The sequence below is a fragment of the Zonotrichia leucophrys genome, chromosome 5 (assembly GCF_028769735.1).
Source record: "Zonotrichia leucophrys gambelii isolate GWCS_2022_RI chromosome 5, RI_Zleu_2.0, whole genome shotgun sequence".
Classification (NCBI taxonomy): domain Eukaryota; kingdom Metazoa; phylum Chordata; class Aves; order Passeriformes; family Passerellidae; genus Zonotrichia; species Zonotrichia leucophrys.
In genome coordinates, this window is record NC_088175.1 from 25,186,213 (window position 1) to 25,207,474 (window position 21,262).

The 21,262-nt window shown below is 45.1% G+C and overlaps 2 protein-coding genes across 4 annotated transcripts in view; both read right to left on the minus strand.

Moving 5' to 3' along the window:
* Positions 1-8,045: 8,045 nt before the first annotated feature.
* LOC135448672 (uncharacterized) lies at positions 8,046-20,127 on the minus strand. Its single transcript, XM_064714889.1, has 5 exons — positions 20,123-20,127; positions 19,732-19,753; positions 18,025-18,212; positions 9,479-9,622; positions 8,046-9,140 (listed from the first exon to the last, which is right to left on the minus strand). The coding sequence occupies exons 1-5, from the start codon at positions 20,125-20,127 to the stop codon at positions 8,693-8,695; spliced, it is 807 nt and encodes a 268-aa protein (XP_064570959.1). The 3' UTR covers positions 8,046-8,692.
* Positions 20,101-21,262, minus strand: part of MEIS2 (Meis homeobox 2) — a 173,960-nt gene continuing 172,798 nt past the window's right edge. For all 3 annotated transcript variants that reach the window (XM_064714136.1, XM_064714132.1, XM_064714133.1), the window contains one exon: positions 20,101-21,262. This exon is cut by the window's right edge and continues 284 nt beyond it. In XM_064714136.1, coding sequence (XP_064570206.1) covers positions 21,260-21,262 — 3 coding nt within the window. In that variant the 3' untranslated portion in view covers positions 20,101-21,259.

Sequence of the window (21,262 nt, forward strand, 5' to 3'; positions counted from 1 at the left end):
CTTGATTTTCAGAAAGGAGCAGAGAGTATTCACCCTTCTTTGCTCTGACAAGAGCCAGGATGTAGGTCAGGGTGAACCAATACACCTAGAGGTATTAAATTGCTTCAGTGCCTGGCCAGTAAATCTTGATCCTGTGGTCAGGAAAAGCTGAATGCCAGCTTTGCAGTAAAAATGGACCAGCAGGGAGTTTGAGAGAAGCTAAGGGGAAAATTTTCATAGGATCATGAGGGAAGGTTATTTAACAAATTCTCTTCTATTACAATGATTCCGTGACCCTGGTGATGCCTTCCAGTCTTATGTTGCTATAAATACCTTGCCTGAGAACTAATTCCTCTTGACAAGCTGACAGAGCTTCAGCACACAATAGAGCATGTCACCAGTTAGTTTATCTTATGGCTAACATTAGCATTTGATTTTTGTTTTCCTGCTACTGTTATTCTGGACAGCAAGGTACTGTTGTTAATATTACCTGTTGAGAATCGTACATAATGAGTAAATAAACTTGCAGCTCCTTCAACACTAGATGCTCTAAAGACCTGAAAGCAAGTTTCCTCTGCTTTAAGCATATAGTACATTCTAAGATCCTAAATTATAAATGTAATTATAAATATGTACGAATTCCAGTTAAAATTATCTGCTTGGTACAGAAGTTCACCCTTACAAGAATTGTAACATCAGACATCACAATTTATCTTAGCTAAAAAAAATTAGTAGAGGAAGGGTCTTCAAAGTGAATGTAGATTAGTCATTTTAATCACACTAGACCTATTTAGAATTTGCTTTTGTGATGGAATAAGACATGAGACAACATAGTTGTATGAAAATTATTTTCTATGAGCTGTGTTGATAAAGAGATAAACAAGATAAATCTGTCACTCTCTTGGATATTGAAATATATATATACATATACTAACCTATTGCTATTTCCTGGCAGGGAACCTGAAGAGGGAGAAACTGAGAAGTTAAGGTGAAACTATCTATATCTAATTTTCCTGTGCCCAGATAGGGTCATGAAGAAAAGCCATTTTTGCAGGCAGCCTCTCTCATCCTGCTCAGCCAGTAACACCTTTCTCTCTTCCAGTCTGCTGCATAGTACTCTGCGTGGTGTGAGATTAGGGCTCCTTCAAGATGTTCTTTGTTCTTCCCATTTTTCCTAATGTGACAAGGCAGGGGGTTGTCAGGATTTTACCAGGCAATAATACAACTATTTTTTTTTTTTAGTCTAGATACGCGAATGCCTCCTTCTCTGCATGTTGTGACACAAATCCCTTAGCAAAAATTTCATTTCATTTTTCTTTGCTTAGCTTTCTCAAAAGGTATCCCTAAGCACCTAATATCCTAATCCAAAGGTCACCTCTTCTAATTTAGGCATCTAAATTTTTTCTGTAATTAATGCACCCTTACCATCATATCTCACCTACCATAAATTTGTCTCAGGATCCTCCTCCTCAGCATATTTAATCTAAGACAAATAAGGTAAGTAAGGCACATAAATTAAGTAAGTGGACTGCAGGGTAAAAGAAGGTGACTATACAGACTAGATGTCTGACTTTTAGGCAGCTAAAATGAAAAAGCATCAATACCAAGCTTTGTTCAGTTTGTTTCTGTGTAAGTCTTCACATGATTATCAATATCAGGTATTTTAGATTCTAAATGGAAAGATCTTTTTCAGCCTGGAATATACAGATGTCAGCAGAAGACACGTCCCTTTGCCTGGTTCAGCAATGATTCCTTGCAATCAATTTCAGTCGTTTGTTCCAAATTAGTAGTTTTGCTCTAGACTTGCTCTACAGCCAATGAAGAAAGGCAAGTACCATAAGAGCAGAGTCTCTGGGTGTGCCTGCCTTTCTCCAGTGACAACAGAGGAAGCTTCTACAGTCCCACCTTATGCACTTCAGTCAAATGATGGGATGAATCCATGTATGGAGGCTGCAATGCTGGGGCTTGCAGTAAATTTGAACTCCACATCAAAATCTTGCAAGTATAATATAAATCATATGTGTCAGCGGTGTTTGTGTGGGGGTACATTACTTCATGCATGCATGCACAGTTTTTGTATGCTTCTACTAGAACAAAGTAAAACAACATGGTAACATTGTCTGTGAAATAGTGAAGCCAGTTTTCAGAAAGACGTGGAAAACCTTTGCATGCAGACCTCAGCTTAAATTATTTCTTGGAAGTGAGCTTTATCTAGTTATACAAAGTGGAATAATATTTTGAGAGCAAATCAAATGCAATATTATATTTTCTGGTTATGTATAATTATATGATGCGACCATTTTACTCAATAATCACAGAAACAACAACAACAGTAACAATAGCAATAATAATAATAATAATAATAATAATAATAAAAAATAATAAGATTTATTGCCAAGACTAACATTTTCAGTGACATCCAGATCAGCAATGGTTACAAGCAGTGGACACAAAATGAAGTTGTCTGGTTTTGACAACAAAATATTCTGCATTTAGCAAAGGCATATGTTTCAAACTCAAATGACTTCACTTCAAATTAAAGCAAAAAATGTTTTGAAGTGTCGTCATTTGATAATCATTTGCTTTAAAATAAGCAACAGATTTCTATCTAATGGGATCCACATCTTTAACAAGTGAAGCAACATTGTGACAAACAAAAAACAACCTGCTCTAAAATATAATTCCAAAATAAATTACATCTAGCTGTTTTGTTGTTGTTGCGCTCTGTTTTCCTTTTTTGGCCGCCTGTAGAGCTCCCACAATTTTTTCATTGCTACAATGACAAATGCTATGAGAAAAGACCTGGGCCACTGCCAGAAATCTACTCTAGACTTCAGTATATGTTTCTGCTTTCAAGAGTCAATTGTTTTCCTTCTCTCCCAGGGGTCACTTGCTACCTTATTACCAGAAAGAATGACCCCTTGACAGCGCAATTGAGATCCAGAAACTCAACAAAACCGTAACCCCTCCAGTGGCATCAGAATTGTAATCAACAGCAGTGGGGCTGGAAGACAAATGTATATAAGGCCACCATCTTAGAAAGGGGCTTCTCTACTGGCAAAGAAACCTATCTCTATTTGGTTTCTTTTGATATTTTTATTACCCCTTTCTTGTAACCTTTTCATTGCTAGTGCTCTCAAGGCAGGAGTGTTTTCACAGTGTTGGAATTACCTGTGCTCATTTTACACAGTTTGCTGCCTATTCCTTCTCTTGCAATCTGTGCTGTGAAGCACATGACTAGAGATGGGAGCCCCCAGTCACTATGGATTTCCTCTCTTATTCAGCTTAGTTCACAAGCAGAATAGTTGTTCCTTCAATATCCTTATTGCCACGTAAGAAACACGAGTACAGAATCTCCAGCCTTGAAGCCACAGAAAAGAATGAGCTTGAAATATTAAGGAGAACTTTACAGAGACTATACCTTGCCCTTGCAAAGGCATGCACTGAAATAGTGCTATACAATAATATTTCTCAAATGTAGTTATTACTAAAAGTATTAAACTTATTTGCTGTATCCTCTTGCATACCCAAGATCTGCAAAACCTAGGTTGTTTCAGATAAATACAAGCACAAGACCCTAGTCTAGTTATTATATTGTATATGTGGAACCCTGACCCAGAGTCCTGAGGTTACCAAAAACTGCGCCCCTAAATTGCCTAAAGGGTTTTTTTGAAAATGTTAGCAAACTTTCAGAAAATCTCAGTGTGAATTAAAACTTGAAATGTTTCTTATTCTGGGGATTTTATTACCAGATTACTTGACATGTGTGCTAGAAAGAATTTTTTTAAGACCATCCAACCACATGGTAGAAAACAAGGTACCCATGAACGAAAGCACTGCTCCCAGATGCTCTGCCATCTGACTATCATTACACAGATATTGGGAAATAGTTCAGATAATTGTAGGAGAAAGTTCCTCAAGATATACAAGGACAAAAAGATCTAAAAAACAGACAAAAGCAGAGATCGTGGCAAAACACAAGAGCGCAAAATCCCACTGCCTTTAACGGAGACTTGGGTGAATGCAGGAATTTTCAAAGACAGGAGTCTTCAAACAGCATCATGGCCTGAGGTGCAGAAAACCCAGCAGCAGAGTTCTGAGAGCATGTGCTGGGGAGAACAAGAAAGCAAGAGGTCAAAACAGAAATGTTGTTGTTACCTTTCTCAGACATAAGTCATCACATTTTGCAAACAACACAATAAAAGGTATTAGACCCCCTAAGTGATCCCTGGAAGGAGCAGCAGATGGCCAGCCTAGCACCTTCAGAGGAGAAGTAGCACAAATAGCAAGAATTTGGTTTTTCCTACACTGTCCTACCAAGGAGATGTCACCATAATGCAGAGAAGGTGCCAAGTCCTTGCCCAGCCTTCCCTGCTGAGGCACAGCAGTTCTGCTACAGACAGGCAAGAGGGAGGAGAATGTGAGAACGGCTCTTCTGCCCCAGAAACCAGGCTGTGATCTCTGGTAAGAGCAGACAAAGTAATGTTTTGAGTTTTATGCTGCTGCCTCACAGTAAGCTCTGTGTGACCGAGCTCTTCCCCTGTCAACAGTCACACTGTTGACAAGGCAGAGTTGTCTGCTCTGGCAAAGACACAGGCAGAGTTGCTTCACACCTGTGTTTTACTTCTGCAAATGAAAGGGTAGGATTGAGGACCTAATCAATAACCAAAAGGGGAAAATTGACAAGAGCTTCTTTTGGCACTAGTATGGAAAAACATATGGCCTCTTATTTTCTTGCATATTAGGTCATATCATTTTAATTTCTATCCAAAAGCCCGGAAGCAAGTTACATGGATTCTCTGTACTTGTTTAAGTACCATACATTAAAAATAACATGCTGAAATAATGCTGTCAAAGTATGAGACCTACCTGACTGATGGAATATTCTTCTATAAAGAGCAGCTCTAAGCTTCCCTTAAACAGAATGAAGGAAAATCTAAAGATAATAATGAATAAGAAAGCAGCTTCTTCTGCCAGACCCATCAAGTTAAATGGCTCTTTGTATTGTTCAAAATGTGTACAATATTGTGTTCTGTGGCAGAGGGTAAAGAGAGGGAACTTCCAGAAACGTTTTGATGGAACAACAAATAAAAATAATATTTTGACAGAGAGAGCTCATCCTATTAAAAAAAAAAAAAAAGCATTTCTCTCATTTCTCTGACTCAAACAGGAATCTCTTTATTGAGGTTGCACGTGGAGCCTCACAGTAATACTTAAAGGAAATGTGCCATTGGCAACAGAACATGCAGAATGACTGAGGACCCTGAGTGCTTGGCATTGCTTGAGCTTGGTTCTAAATGCCTATGATAGACATTTTTGGAAAATGTTTCCTGAAAGTAAGCATCAAGGATTTACTTCAGCAGTAGCTTGTGCATGCTGATAGGTTGAATTGGTGCTCACATACCAATACAAAATAGGATTAGCTTCTGGTAACATGCAAAGTTGGCGGTGGGGGGGGAGGTTTCTTATGCCAGTACTGGAATTTATCTGCCCTCCTGATGAAATGTTTACCTCACTCTGCCTCATCAATATTAACCTCACAGATCAACAGATCTTCATATCGACAGAATAGAGAAGTCAATATCACCTTATTATTATTTAATAAGTATTTCATTGTCAGTAACGGAGTGAGAACAAACATCTGTGCAGTATAATGGCATGCACTTAAATTTTGCAAGGTTACTGTCTTGCATTTGACAGAAGAAAGCCAACCCATAGTAAAAATCCCCCAGTAATATCAGTGTATAAAATGACAACATGTTGAAGGACATTTAAATTGAACAAAACAGGGTTTTTTTAGTCCCAGTTTTGATATACAAATGTTGGATGTGTTTTACTGTGTCTTCTGACTATGATTGATAGGAGATGCATCAATTTCAAGGTTTGTGAATTTAAGTAAATTGTTGTCAGTGGTATCACTTCTTCTTTTTTGTATTTTTTTTCAAATTATCTCCTTACAGAGAATAGAGTACTACAAATTGAGACAGGATATACATAAAGCATCAATTTAGCTTGAATATCCACTTACAATAGTAAAAAGAAAATAGTTGTGATAAGAATGTGAGTACATCAGAGTTGTTCAGAAAACTCCAGAGTATTTAAAAAAAACATTGCTTATGTTTTTTCTTCTAAATAGTTCTTGCTCTTTCTATTTGGAAAATACTTTGCTTGCCTTTCCTTTCAAAGGAAAAATATCATATTTACTTTAAAAAAATAAAAGTAATAGCAGTAGATCTTAGATATTCTTTTATCTTTGTCCTCAGAATGTAATTCCATTAATTATACATTAGAAAAAAATACTCTTATATATTAGGAAAAAAAATAATAAAAATTGTATCAACTCATTGCAACCTGAGGGGAGTTTATTTGCCCTTTTTTCCTTCATACTAATGCTTTACTTGACTAAAAAGCCTGAAATGCTTCCTTTAAAATTGTGCTTAAGCATCATACAGCAAAGCTTGCTATGGATCCAATGCTTTCAGGAATTGGCTGTGTCTGATTATAAACTAGTTTTCCCTAGGTTGATTCTTATCTGATGATATCTGACTCAGGATGTGGTGAAATGCACAGATACTTTTTATTATGTTTTCCAGCTCATGGTCATGACTCGTTTCCATGCATAAGTGTGTTGTGTCTATGCATCTACACGTCTGTCTATATGCACAGAGCAATGTACGTGCTGCTTGTGTGTGGGTCTCGTTTTAACATCAGATTCTGCAAATGAATAAAGATACTATCTTTATTTTACTGTTCTCTAAAGGGGCAACATGGAATGGATTCTGTAAATCTAACTATACATGTTACTGATTAAAAGCTGATGGTAACAATTAATATACAAGGGACGGACTAGCTTTTCTTCTAACTTTTTTTTGAGAGAAAAAAAAGAAAATTAGATAGAAAAGACCATTTCCAGATGTGACTGTATAGGGCCTGATTTGAAGCACTTTTGTTATCTACTTAATAATGCATATAAGAAAGCTCATGTGAAATGTTTGTTAAAACTCTATCCTAGTAGATATTTGTGCTTATGAATTGATTCCTTATCCATATTTTATGGAGAAGTAGCTCGGCACTGAATTACAGCACATTATTTTCCAAACTCCTTATTAGACTCTGCATATCTCTCTACTGTGCCTCCAGGCTTAAACTAAAAACAAACTTAAGAAAAATTTAAAGAGACAACATTCAGAAACTTATGTTTTTACAAAGCTCCTGAAAGTTCATAATTATTTTTGTCCCTAATAGGCCTGCCTTTGAAATAATTTGATGGCTAGGTTTGTAAATTCGCTCGGAAAGATCTGGCATTCCATAGTCATTAAGGGGAGTATATATCACAAAAATGGTTTTGCATATAAATAATGGTATACAGGATTTGGCTTAAATTGTCTGCTTTCATTTGATTTTTTTTTTCCTCTGAAATAATTTGGAGAGAAGCAGGAAGATCAAATTGAACACAATTTGAAAATGAATCTTGGATAATTGAGCTAAGTAGGTTGAACTTGCCAGTCACCTGTGACCTCTTCCTAGTGACACATCGTTTCAAACAGCTGAAATGAGAGGGCCTGCTTCGAACTGCACGAAATAAACACAGCGAGTAGAGTTTCAGCCTGGACCCTTGTCATCACTCGCAGTCTGCTTCATTTTTATCGAAGATGGAGGGACTCGAGCCCCACAGCCTCGGGAAGGTGTTTGGTCCCCAGGGCAGAGGGAGGAGGATGGGCACTCTGCGAGGCCACCGTGCAGGGTGGTGGGGGAACACAGCAGCGCTGCACTGTAAGAGGTGAGAAACCAGAGTCTCACAAGTAAACGAGCTCACCCGTGGTAAGATCTCCTTTATACACTGCTGCAACTGAAAGTTTGCGATCGTCCCTGTGTGGGAACCTCATATTTTGCTGTTCATTTTGAAGCGATTATTCAAAACACCTTGGCAGCTGAACCCTCCCTGCTTTCAGGATAATTATTTCTAATCGTGATTGGCAATAATAGTAATTGCCATATTCAGCCAGCACCCAGCTGTAACGATTTTTCTTTATTATTATTATTTGGGTTAACAATCGCCACCGACAACAATGTCTCCCGACCCTCTTCTCCCTCCCTCGAACATTCAGGCAAATGAGTGCCACTGCCCTGCAGCAGCCGTCGGGTGGGCGCTTCCCCCTCTTGGCAGGCTCTGTGGGGACAGGGGACGGGCGGAGAGAGGGTGGGGGTCGCGTGGGGGCCCTGCCGGGGGGCGGGTGTGGAGCACCGGGGGCCACCCTGGCTGCCGCAGCCTTCCCGCAACACGGCCCGGCCTCCCCCTCTCCGACGGAGCAGGGGCTGCAGCCGCGGCTGTAAACGAGCCTCTTAATAAACCTCCGGGTCGATGATGCATCGCTCGCTAGTGAATCTTCGCGGGTTTATTTATTTTAACTAAATCGCCCAAATGGATCGCAGCTCTGTGTTGACTCTGGCGAGAGGCGAGGCGGGGAGCCGGGAGGGGCGAGGGGCTGACAGGTCGCCCGGGGCTTGCGGCGTTTTGTGCGTGCAGGGACTGTGCCACTGCCCCCTCCGGGAAGGGCTCCTCCGCCACCGTGACCGCCCCCTCCCCTTCCTCCTCCTCCTCCTCCTCCCCCCAGCTCGGCCGCAGGCGCCCTTGTAAGGAAGAGCCGAGGCAGGCACGGCCGGAGCGGAGCGGGCACCCCCGGCCAGGCGGCTGCCGGGGTAGGGCTGGGGGCTAGGGAGGGAAAGAAGGGATGAGTGTTTCAAACAGGGGCAAAAGCCGGTCGGTGAGAGGCTTCCTCAAGTTCCCGGTCACCAGAGAGGGGTGAGGGTCAGAGCTGTCCCCGCCGGCCCAGGGGGGCGACAGGCTCCCGGGGGGATCCCGCTCTGCGCCAGGGCCAGCCGGGCCGAGAGCGGCGGCCGGCCACCCCTTGTGGCTGATGGCACAGCTCGCCCGGCGCTTCTCCTGCCGCCCAACTTCACAGCGTTTCTCGTGTTTACCCACGCTCACACCAGAGCCGAAGTTCGGGCCGCGGCGTTGCGGGAGGCTGGGGCGTCCCCCGAGCCCGCGGGTGCCGCACGGCCGCCGCCAGGAGCGGTGCCCGCCCGCCGAGTGCCCCGAGTGCTTGGTGCCTTGCAGGTAAACACAGCTGACTCCTCGGGACAAAAGCAGCCTCTGGTTTCTGAAACCACACGCACAAGTTACAGACCAGCGTCAGCAGGAGTGGTGTCACTGGCCTGCCCCGATGGTTGCCGTGCCTGCTCTCTGTCACCTCTGGGCCGTCCCGCAGCCCCAGCCCGGAGCCGGCGGGGGCAGGACGGCGCTCCCCGAGCTCGGGCAGCGGGGCAGCCCGGGCCGCGCTGCTCTCGATGGGGTCCGGGCCCCGGGCGCGATGGGACAGGCAGCCCGGCACCGCCACCGCCGCCAGCCCCCCTCCCTCCCCCGGGAACGCTGCTCCCTGACGTCAGGTGTTTGCTCAGGCTTTTGTTCCGTCAAAAATAGTTCCACGCAGCAGCTTACCTGCCGTGGGCTGCGCCAGGGAAGCGTTTTCTGGCAGAATCAATTATTTCCTTCGCCCTCGGATCTTTGATCTCCGCACGCAAATTAATTATAGTAGTATGCAGGAAACTGGCTCGCAGTCTTCTAAACCCAGCATTTTGCTGCCTGAAACACATGAAAAGGGAAAGTTTCCTTGCAATCTAGCTGTAACAGAGCTACGTTACCAAGGCTAGATATTTCTTACTGGGACCCATTGAATTGTCTGTACTCTCAAATATTATCACTGTAATAGCCTTTATTTTTTATTTTTTACCTTTGTGTCTCATTCATGGCCGTTATGGTGTTGTACTTGCAATTGCATATTATCCTAGTAAAATAATTTTATAGCAGGTTACTTGCAGTAGACATTTATTCTTCTTCTCCTGGTTCTATGGAGTTATTAGAAAGCAATGGGTGCCAAGACAATCAAGGAATATTTCCTAATTAAAGAGGAAAAATGGAACTGTCATCATTTTCCACTGTTCGTGAGCCAATTCATGTGCTCAGATCACACATATTTGTACATCACAAACACAGGCGTAGGTACTGTATGGCTGTAGTGCATGTGCACACACGTACACACACCCCTGTCACAGTTAGTTCCTATTTCTTACAGAGGCTAAAGAATAACTTGAAATCGAAGACAAATGAATTGACAGGAAAATGTATCACTTTTTTTCCGCTTTAATTTCTTCCCACATTATAATGAATCTCTGAGCCTTTAGCTAGGTGGGCAATTAACCACCCAGTGCCGCTGCCCTGTAACAATCACCCCGCTGTATAGCTTATGGGGCTGAAGTTTTTTAACAGCTCCATATCCTTATTTTATTATTGTGTGCGTGTAGGATACCTTATCTCCCACACGTGCAGATCTACGGGATCTATACAGCGGATGTATAATTTTATAGTTTATCTTAGCCCAACTGCTCCTGGGTGACAAATCTGTCTGTCGCAGAGAGCACCGTCCTCATTTCAATACTATTTCGTTCTGGGAGCGCGCACGGTAATTCTTTACATCGAAATTGCTTCCCCTCTGGTTCCTATATTTTAATTTAGCAAAGGACTGATTAGCTGTGGCTTTAAAAGGGCCAGGTCTGCGCCGGCTAACAGCGTCACCTCTCACCTCTCGGCAGCCCCGGGCTGGGGTCACTGCGGGGCCGCGGCGGGGGAGCGGCGAGCGCTGCTGGGGCTCCGCTCCCGCCGCGCTACCTGCGCGCCCCTCCGCGCAGCGCCGGGAGCAAAGCGCCGTCCCCCGCCCCGGGGGGAGAGCAGCCCGCCCGCCTCTGCCTCTGGCACTCCGCTGCTGGCGGGAACCGCCGCGGGAACAACGGGAAGATGCAGCTCTGCTGGGTGAAAGTAATTGTTTGGTTTGTTTTAACTCGCAACGACCTGGTTGAACGGCACCCTGTCCTCTGACTTGCAGGGAGGGGAGGAGGAGGGCCCGCCGGCATGCATCGTCCTCTTTAAAGGCTTCGTGTAAACTTCCACATTTTGAAAGGATAACTTCAAAAGCCTGCGTTTGATTGTATTCAGACGTATGCCCACCTCACATCGATTGGCGGATCCATTGAAGGTGCAAAGATCCGTTGATAACATGCAGGTCGAGTGTCCCTAAATCAGCAGATTTTCCTTTCTCTGACAAATCCTGGAATTAGTTTGACGAGGGAAAAATATTATTTTTTATCTGTAAAAATGTGTTTCAAAGAGGGATTTTATTCTAACAGGGGAGACTACAATAAAAATCAGAATCGCTTCTGGAAAGGTTTCGCGCTGAGCAAATGTTTCGAGTATGTCGGATCTTCATAAAACTACGCTATACACTTTATTCTGACGATTACTGGAAATCAGGCAATGCGTACAAAATACGAGCAAGAAAGTGTCGAAATCAATTTTTTTCTAGCTATGAACAGTGAAAGGTGCAAGCACATTTTAAACACTTTAGATCTTTATCAAACGATATATGCAGATAAAGGCAAATACCGAATATTCAGAAAAACACAAATAATTTTAAGATGTTACCTTTTTTTTTGTTTGGTTTTTTTTGAGTGTAGCAGTGCATTTACAGAACTGGTGCGGAGTCATCACTTTGTTTATTTTTCTAGCGTCTACCCAAATTCCAGCAATCCGCAGAGCAGTAACAGCTTTTTCCATGTGTTTATCATCGAGGTTGCAACAGGATTCGCCTCAATTGTTCTGCCTTTCTTGTGTTTTCCTTTCTTCCCCTTTCTGCATTTCCCAGATACATTCGCTTTTGTTGCAAAAATAAACAGCGGAGTTTTTAACAGCAATTTGAGATGATAATGGTTACTGATCCCATTCTTTCCATCATAATCTTCAAGTGGTTTAAGATTAATGATAGGAGGTGTTTTAGCAAGGAGTGTGGGTTTTCTTCTCCAAAGACCATAGCTATGATAATTTACTTAAGATGTTGACAAGACTGTCAGTAAGGCTAATTTTTTATTAAGCTACGCTGTAGCAACTGTAGCAAGCATTTGTTGTTATTTAAGCACATTGTATTTTTGAATGTCCGACTATAAATATTGTTATTTGCTCTCTGCTTGATAGATTTGCAATAGAGATGATTCCCCTTGCCTTTGTTTCAAGAAAGGTGTCTTCTGGTATTCTGATAAATATTCCCTTCCGCCCTCCCCCATCTCCTTTCACGCACATTTTTTAAAAGAAAATAAATTTGAGCAACTACTGCCTTGGTCTGCAATGTCTTCTGCGCAGCATTGTTTTGCTTGGTCTGCCTCAAGGCACATAAGGCACATCCCTGAATCAACGGGACAAGATGCAGGTTTGAGTGCTGGGTTTGTGTGATTATTTCTTTTTTTATTTTTTTTTAATTGGGCAAAATTACCTTGTAAACAGTAAATATGTAACTAGTACCCCAGGGTGCGAAGAGGCTGGAGTGTCTCCTAAAGCAGTTTAGGATGTATTGGCGGCTCCCGAGCGGAGTTGTGCCGTGCCGGCCCCGGCAGCCGCGCCGGAGCGCTCCCCGGCAGGCCGGACCCGCGGCCGGGGCAGCGCTCCCCGGGCAGCGCTCGCCGCGCCGGGCCGGGCTGTGGGCACGCCGGCCGCTTGTCCCGCTCCTGCCGGGGCCGCGGGCAGCACGGCCCTGGCCGAGCCCACCCGGGCCGAGGGCTGGCACGCGTGGGTGCGCGCAGGGCAGCGGAGGCGGGCGCGAAGCAGCCCGCTCGATCAGAGAGGAAAAGTCTGCGGTGAAATCGTAACAGACCGGTCGATTTTACCTTGCTGTTGTGCTTCCAACAAACATGAAGCCGTGGCCTTACCTAGAAATCATGGGGGCCCTGTGACACCCCTTGGGCACTGCTTTATTGCCTTTTCCGCCCGCCTGTGGCCAGGCCCGCAGAGGGGGCACGCGGGCAGCCAAATTCGGGTGGCGGCCCCTGAGCACCCCCACGGTGCCGCCGGGCCCGGGGCGCGCAGAGGCGCGCAGGGTAAACGGCGGGGGCTACAAAAGCACGTGCCTCCTGCTTATCGGCCGCCCCTCTCCGCCCCCGGCAGCTCCGCGCTCGCACAGAAAGGAAAAGGGCAGCCTCTAAACGGTTCATGGTGCGATCCCCCGGCCGAAAGGGAGGCGCGGGGCGAGGGCCCCTCTCTCCGCTCCGCTCCGCTCCTCGCCCCGGCGCGCAGCGCAGCGCGGGCGGAGCGGCCGCCGGGCGTGGGCAGCAGGGGGCGCTCCGAGGTTGCGCTGGGAGCCCGCGCTGCCGCGCCGCGCGCCCGCACACGGACACGGACACACGGACACGCACGGACACACGGACACGCACACGGACACACACGGGACACACGGACACGGACACACGGACACACTCATGGGGCAGGCGCGGACGCGGGGCACACACACGTGTGCGCACACAGGCACACACCGCGCACGCACGCGTGGAGGCACCCGCGCACACGCACACGCACACGCGTGTGCACGCACACGCGCGGGGACAGCCAGGGGTGCGCCGTGCCGGGCGCGGGTGTCGCCGTGCCGTTCTCCGTGCGTGTGCGTGTGCGTACCGTGCATTACGCAACTTATTAAACACGACGATGAATTGTCAACATTTTTTTCGCATGTTAGTTCCGCTGATCCGGGCAGGATTTATTTTCAGGTCTCGGGTCCCGGAGCTATAATGCGTGATTTCTTTGCCTTAAATAAAATTGGTCAAATGTTGACAACCTTTAAGCCAATCTAACACTCAAGATTACTGATGGGAAACTAATGAGAAAATATCAGATCGTCCGGCCTGGGGGCTCCTAATTAAATCTTAGCTGATTGAAAAATAAAAGCGGGTTCGGGGGCGTGGGGGAGGAGGGAAGAAGCTCCGGGCTGAACTTTAGCTCTCATTTTACGTGATATTTCCCCAGCCCATCTCTCCCTCTGCTCTTTCCCCCTCCCTGCCTCCCGCTGTAAAAACTCTAATATTATTTCGCTGGTTATTTCGAGAGATCCGAATGCGGCTATCATTCCTTGCCCGGTAAACATTAAGGCCTTTAAGCAACGTGATTTAACTAATTAGAAAATTTACATCATTAAGTCTCAGGGAGAGAAAAAAGGAGAAACAAATCTGTCAGTCATTTTAAAAGAGACAGGCCCTATTGAAGTGTGAAGAAATCGGCTCTAATTCAAAAAGGCAATCGGGCAGAAAAAGCCCTCAACATTACCCTGCTAGTTATTAATCAGAAGGGGCTTCCCCCTCTTTCCTTCCCTGTAATGGCAAGAGCTGAAGCACATCGTTAGTTTCTCCTAAAGCTACCGCACAGTTTCCATTCAGCTTTTTTGCCACTCGTCCATGTCCCATATTAATAGCGAGTATTTGTCCATTCAAGGCTCATAGATTTGAAAATGTTTCCGAATTGGAGAGCCGCAGCCACAAGGAAAAAGACCACGTATTAAAAAAAAATAATAAAGAAATAAAATAAAATAAAATAAAATAAAATAAAATAAAATAAGTAAAAAGCTCCCAGACTCTTCCCTTCCACCTTAGCCAAATACAAGGGCTGCACTGCCCCGTCCCTCCATTAACGGGAGGTCCTAAAGCAAACCTGCTTAGTGAGAAACTGGTTTTGGCTTTGTTTTTCTCCCCTGCCCTGTATTTCTAAACACGGACATAAGCCTGAGAGTGGAAAGCATCCCTAGTCGTCCCCCTCTGGTTTGGGTTGTTTTCTTGGTTTTTTTTTTTTTCTTTTTCCCCTAGGGACCGGCTGTGTTTAGTGCCACGCACCAGGCTCAAGCAGAACAATGCAAAGTTGAGTGAAAATCAGAGCGATCGGGTTACTGATGCCGGTCCCTGACCAAGCGGTGCGGGACGCTGCTGGCCAGCGCAGGGCGGCGAGCGGAGGACGAGCTGCTGGCCGGGGCGGCGGCAGAAATGAAGCTTTGGCTTGGTCCAAAGCACAGAGAGGGTTACATCTCTCTCGCGCTTTCTCTTGTCTCCTCTTTCAAACGCGCTCTCTAATCCTCCCCTTCCAACTGTTCACAGTGGACTATAGTATAAATAATAAATACATCCTACTCTGCGTTTTCTCTCTCCCAATCTCGAAGAATCTGACAGTCGCTTTAATCAAAGGAGTTTGCACTGGTTCTAAAGGAGTTTGCACTGGTTCTTCATGGAGGTAATTTAAGGAATTTTAAACATTCTTCGGACAAAACCAGGCGATAGGGGCCTATTTCTGATCTCACGGCCCGGGGACGATCTCTCCTGCGGCTCGGGGAATTAACCCCGTGTAAATGTGTTCAAGATCAGCCTCCTGGTGGGGATTTTACTTGACAGTGGCCTGTGAAGAAACAATATTTTGGCAAGAAAAAAAGAGAAAAGCCTCTCTGCCAGCCCTATCCCGACTTCCATTCACTTACGTCCCAGGGCTAACTTGTAGGCAGACGCTTACAGAAACGCAAGGTCTCCAGCAGGACGGGACACGCTCCGCTCCCAGCGCCAGGGCTGCGGGACGGGAGCCCCCGCGCAGCCCCGGGGTGCGGGCAGGCCGGGCGGGGGGGCAGCTCGCTGTGCCCGGGGAGCCCCGGCCGCCCCCCGCCCTCCGCTCAGCACCCCGGCCCCTCCGAGGGGAGCGGAACACGTGCTCCGAACCTGAAGCGCTCCTCCGTCCCCAGCAAAGGCAGCGGAAAACCCGCCCTTGCGGCCGCTGGGAGAGCGCTAAGGCAGAGCTCCAGCCACAGCGAGAGGAGCTGATGGCAGAAACGGAGAGGGGAGGGCAGAAGGAAGAGTCTGCGCTCCTCCGCCCCTTTGCACCAGTTTGTCTTGCAGTTATTCAAAATGATTGAGTTTTCTGAAGAAGGCCCTTCAGAGAGAAAACAAAACCAGCAACAACCTCTTCCTCCAAAACCAACATGAATATCAACCTGTCCACTGGCAGGGCTGCGGAGCTCAGAGGCATTACAGTAAAATTTACGGCGTCCTTAACAACTCCCAATAAAAGCATTAAAATTCCCTTTAATTGAGAAAACATTGATTTTTAACTCTGGAAAGAACGAATCCGTAATTTAATTGCAAGCTTTCACGGACAGAGCAGCATCTCAGGGAGGCCACATTCCATCTTTAATAGAGCCACTTTATGAAGTGATAAAACCAAAGAAAACCTGACAAACAGAGACAGTTGAAATTGCGCAAGAAAAGTTATTTGCCTTCCCTTTCCCTCTTCGCAGCTCCAAACTATCCCGCTCTTCCCTCCCCCTCCAACCTCCGCTCTCCAATCACAAAACACAACTGTAAAAGTAAAGGATTTAGGGTCTAGGGAAGAAGTAGTAGTTAAAATTTTAAATAACGATTTGCTTTTACTAGGCACCGGGTGATGCCAAAAGGTTTAAGGGAACATTTTCACAAAATGGTAGCCTCTTCTGAAAAGGAAACTAATCGGATAAAACTTCCTTGATTTCCCTTGTTCGTTACAAAAATAATTGCTAAAGGGAAGGAAAGGGAAATCCCACCCTCCCTTTCTATCTTATTTCTGTATCGGTTTTTGGTATTATAGAAGAGTAAAGAAGTTTTTGTTTGGTGGTTTTTCATTGATCAGTCACTCTGAGCTAATGTAATTATCCTCATCAATAGAAGGCTGCAGAGAGAATCATTATGTGGGTGACATTGATAAATGATCACCCAAGAGCTGCCTTTTCTCTTGGGCACCCCCACATATGACCCTCCCACATACACAAGGTAGCCATAGAAACACCTTGAGATCCTCAAACACTGCTGCAGATGGGAGAATACAGAGAAAGCGAGAGAAATCCAACTTCACACACTTTCTGTCCCTGCCGAAGCCTCCTTCCCATCGCACGCAGCCACCGCGCCGGGCTCCGCTCTCCTGCTCCATGGGCGCGCAGCCCGGCCCCGGCCCCGCGCCCTCTCACGGCACCACAGCGAGCATTTGGGGAGAGGGGGTGCCTTATGGAGTTCGCTTCTGGGATTGCTAAATCTTTTTTTTTTTTTGCTTTCTTTCTTCCCTGGAATAGTTAAGCAATGAGGTTGCACGCACCGTACGTATTGTACGCGCATTGCGGAACCTCTGGTTTTAATGGCGCTCTTGGAGACGCGCACCAAAGATATTCACCCCATCCCAGTAATGCGACTCCTGGGAAATGGTTAAACACCAATTTTCAGCAGCGATTTTTTAGTCACAGGCCTATACAAGAAGATTCTGTATTTTTTACTAAGGTAGAGATTTTTTTTTTTCCTCCAGCCGCAGACCCTCCTGTTTTTGTAAGCGAATTCTAAAATATTGAGAGCAGTAATTGATTCACAATGATCCATAAATCGATGTAAGGAATGGGGTGAAGGTGTTTATTTATTTTTTTTATTCCTAAAGCTGCAAGTAAAGTAGCTTTGACATCGTGTGGGGATGAAGGGGAGGAGTTGTTTAGCCGTGCGGGGTCATCCATCATCGGTGTCGCAGAGACTCTGCCCAGAGGAGCAACCTCCCTTCTGTCTGTCTCTTTCTCTCCACCAAAACTATTAATATTAAAATCTGCCTGCAAATCTTGCCCCCACCCGCCCCTCATCCCATCCGGTCCTGCTCAGCCCTCAGCGGCTGGGCTGCCCAGCCTGGAGCTGGCTCGCTCCGGCGCAGCGCCAGCGGGGTTATTTTTCCCCAAGTGCTGTTAGGAGAGTTAAAAGGCCGGCCCCGTTTCCTCTGCTGAGCCCAGGGATGCGGTAGGGGAGACATGTGGGGCTCAGCCATCCCCCGCGCAGCGGAGCCTTCTCCTGCCGCTCCGCGCAGCGCGGGCACGCGGTCGTGCCTGGGGAAAAGATTCGGGCGTTTTCCGGGCTCCATGGGGGTTTTTTCCTAGCACACGCATCAGGCGTGCAGTGGGGCTGGTGGCTCCGCATGGAGCCCCGCAAAGACGCCGCCGGCAGACCCTGGCTCCCTTCGGGCAGCCTGGAGAGCCGCCGGAGCCACGAGCAAACCCCACAATGGAGAGAGGGTCCAGCTCGTGTCCCCGCCGCACCCCTTCCCCTGCCCGGCCCGGCCCGGCCCCTCCCAGCCCCCCGGCCCTCGCAAACCTGGTCTGTGGCAATTTTCTCTCCCTCGCTCTCTCTGCGGCTATGAGTGAAAGGTGGGGAGCGCCCGGCTCCCCCCGGCATCTCCTCTTCGGCCCTGCGGTGCCCGCTCGCCGCGACGGGCAGGGCTCGGGCGGCAGCGCTGCCGGAGGTGCGCTCCCCTCCTCTCTTCGCCTTAAAGGCAGCAAAATCTGGAAAAAAAATCCCTCATTTATGGTGACTACAACTCCCAACGCAGACCCGCTCGGCGAAATAGAAATTTGGGATTATAAACATGTGTGTATGTAAACAAAAGGTGTTTCTTCTGTTACCCTTCGTTTCCCACAGCATAAGCAATTTTTATTCAGACTTGAGTATTTTCTTTAACACTATACCGCTGTCAAAACATTATTCCCGTTTTGTTTGCTTTTGACAGCTGAGCAGTTCTTAAAAATACCAAAATCGGAACCTTCCATGCTAAACAGAAAATCTCAGATGGAGAAATCTCTGCGCGATATTGTACCTTGGTTTTCAGCAAGACATCTCACGGAGAGCACAGCCCAAAAGGGGGAGAAAAAAAGAAAGAAAATAAAAGACAACACAGCAATGCACATATTTAGTTCATAATAAAAACAAATAATCTACTATGGCTACATTCTTCCCTGTCTTTCTAGCAATGTGATTTCTGACATTTCTCTTCAGATTCTAGAGAAAAAAATCTGCAAGGAAATAAAGTACTGTTAAAAAAATTAATTTAAAAGCCTCCCCTTTAAAGTGCTAACAGAAATAATCTTGCCTTCTTAAATTCTGCATCCACAAAAGTCAGAGAATTTGGGAATGGGCACCCAGGCTGTGGTCTTCTTATGCGACTGAAGAAGGGTCGATGTGATTTTAACCAGGACAGAGAGCATCAAAGCCGAGCAGGGAATTATAATCTAAATTTCATATGAAAGCCTTATAAGAGACGCCCACAAAGCAGGACCCGATTGCTAAATAAATTCTACTGGCATCCTCCCTTCTGTCACCAGCAGCGTGGGTCCATTTGCTCAGCTCAGAAATTAAACATTAACTAAGAGGTTGAGCCTCTTTCCACATTCCAAGGGTAAAAGTTGTCACTCACAGTTTTTAAAAACACCCTGGCCAGTTGGAACGATGAGAAGGAAGGAGGAGAAGGGTTACAAATTTACAGGTGTTGAAGTTGGACATTTTTGTTTCCTAGAAAGTTTAGTTAATTACAAGTCCTTTCCCACTCTCCTCCTCTCAGGGAAAAAGGCAGAACTGTCCCCTGCCCTTTGGGCCCCATCCGGCTCTTGCTGATTTAACAGTGCCACTGAGGAAGGTGAGAGGCTGCTTTGTTTTAAATTTATCATTGCTCTTCCTATTTCAAACTCTGTTTTAGTTGCTTCAAAGTGCCAGAAGCTTTGGTTTAAGAAAAAAACAAACCTTTAACCATGATTCTACTCTAGCTATTTGTATACAAAATGTCAAATCAACATTCTTCTGTTATTAGCTGATGGTTTGTTGTTTTGGTTTGGTTGGTTTTTTTTGGTTTTGTTTTTTTTTTCCTGAAAACAGCTGAAGACAACAAAAGGAGTAAAACCATCTCGAAAGCTAGCTTATGCAATTTTCACATAGGAAAAATTCCCGTTGGAGTCAAAGCTTCTTTTCTTCTCCTAAAACTTCTAAACCTACTCCTGCAATAGAGCCATTCTTTGCCTCTGAGCTAAATACCTGGAGGTAAGGTCTGCTGCGGCTATGGACGCACACACGCGTACGTGTACACACATGGCATTAGTCATCCCATGTCCGGGCCTCCGCCACTCAAGCTCAGCTCCTATGCTCTTAGCAGGTAGCACAAGTATTAGACACACCTCTGAAATGCAAGCTGGTGAAACAATATTTCAAATTTTGTTTAATCTGGCAAAAATCTAATATCAGCAATCAGCAGAAATATATAACTTCAGACGGCGTTTCATTCAATTATTCTATTAATGTGATGACACACTTGTTTCTGATTTTTCCAGCATTTCTTCTCAATGCTCTCATGATAACCTCAGAGTCTCCTAAACATGATTAAAAACACAAAAGCCTAGCAAAAAATCAAAAATGAAATATTTATTACCGCATTTTGTGACTTAACACCTTTTTTTTCCTTTTTAAAACATAACGTCACAGTCCTCATACAAGTATTTTAATGTAAATTTTGACAAAGCTTAAAGGTAACAGCATTTTCTTCTAGTGAGGAACACGTGCTGAGAAAGGAAGAATTCATGGACATACAATACCAATTCCACAGCAGATCTGATACTAGCAAAAACATTCTCTTTTTTTTTTCAATTGAGGTAAACACATAGAATATCTAACATGAAACAATTAATAGACTGAACTCTGTACGAAGTTTGTTACAGTATTCTCTTGCTTTTTTTTCCCAAGCTTTGAGTTCATGATAAAGTCCTAGGTTTGGTGCAAAGACCGTTAGTAACTTCTTTCATTGAGGAAAGCTGCCCAACTTTTAGTTTTGTTTTGTCCAAAGCCAAGGCTCAGAACTACTGGAAGAAGCTTCTGCTCTGTCTGTTCTGTCTTTTAAATCTTCACCTGCAAGCTCTTTGAAGAAGAGTCCAAAAAAAAAAAAAATAGATTGGGAGGAATGGGGAGAGACTTAATGAAGCACAAACTATAAAGATCTGTTTGAAACTAAAGGACACATTTTATGAAGGAACAAAATGAGGGAATGGCAAGGCCTTCTTGGAACAGTCTTCTGAGTGATGAGAGACCCAGCAAGACTTTTCATCTTCATCTCCAGGGTAGTTCTTTTCTCACTGGCCAAAACAGGTCTTTCATGGATAGTGACTTCACTGCTGAACCAAAACAGTCATTCTTTTGGGAACAACACACATAGTGTGGAAAACAAGGATTTTTTTTTCTTCTAAAACTATTTGAGGCAACGTAACGGAGTGATCAACAGAAATGTACAAGTTAACTTAGTTCCTATGTTTATACTACAGTAGTTATAACTCTTGGAGTCTTTTTTTTTTCCAGAGGATCTGTACATGGACATGTTCATTTCAGTGAGCCCATGATTTCACATTTGTGTTCTTGTTTCATTGGTCCTCTGTTGTTGATGAAAAATGACAAAAAGTAAAAAATAATCACAGCTGTCTGGAATTTCGTATTAAGTGTCAACATCTGGTCAAAGTTCAAAAGTCTTAAAATAGTTTCTGTTTGTTTTTGTTTTGTTTTTCCCTTGAGTTCCCTTATTCTA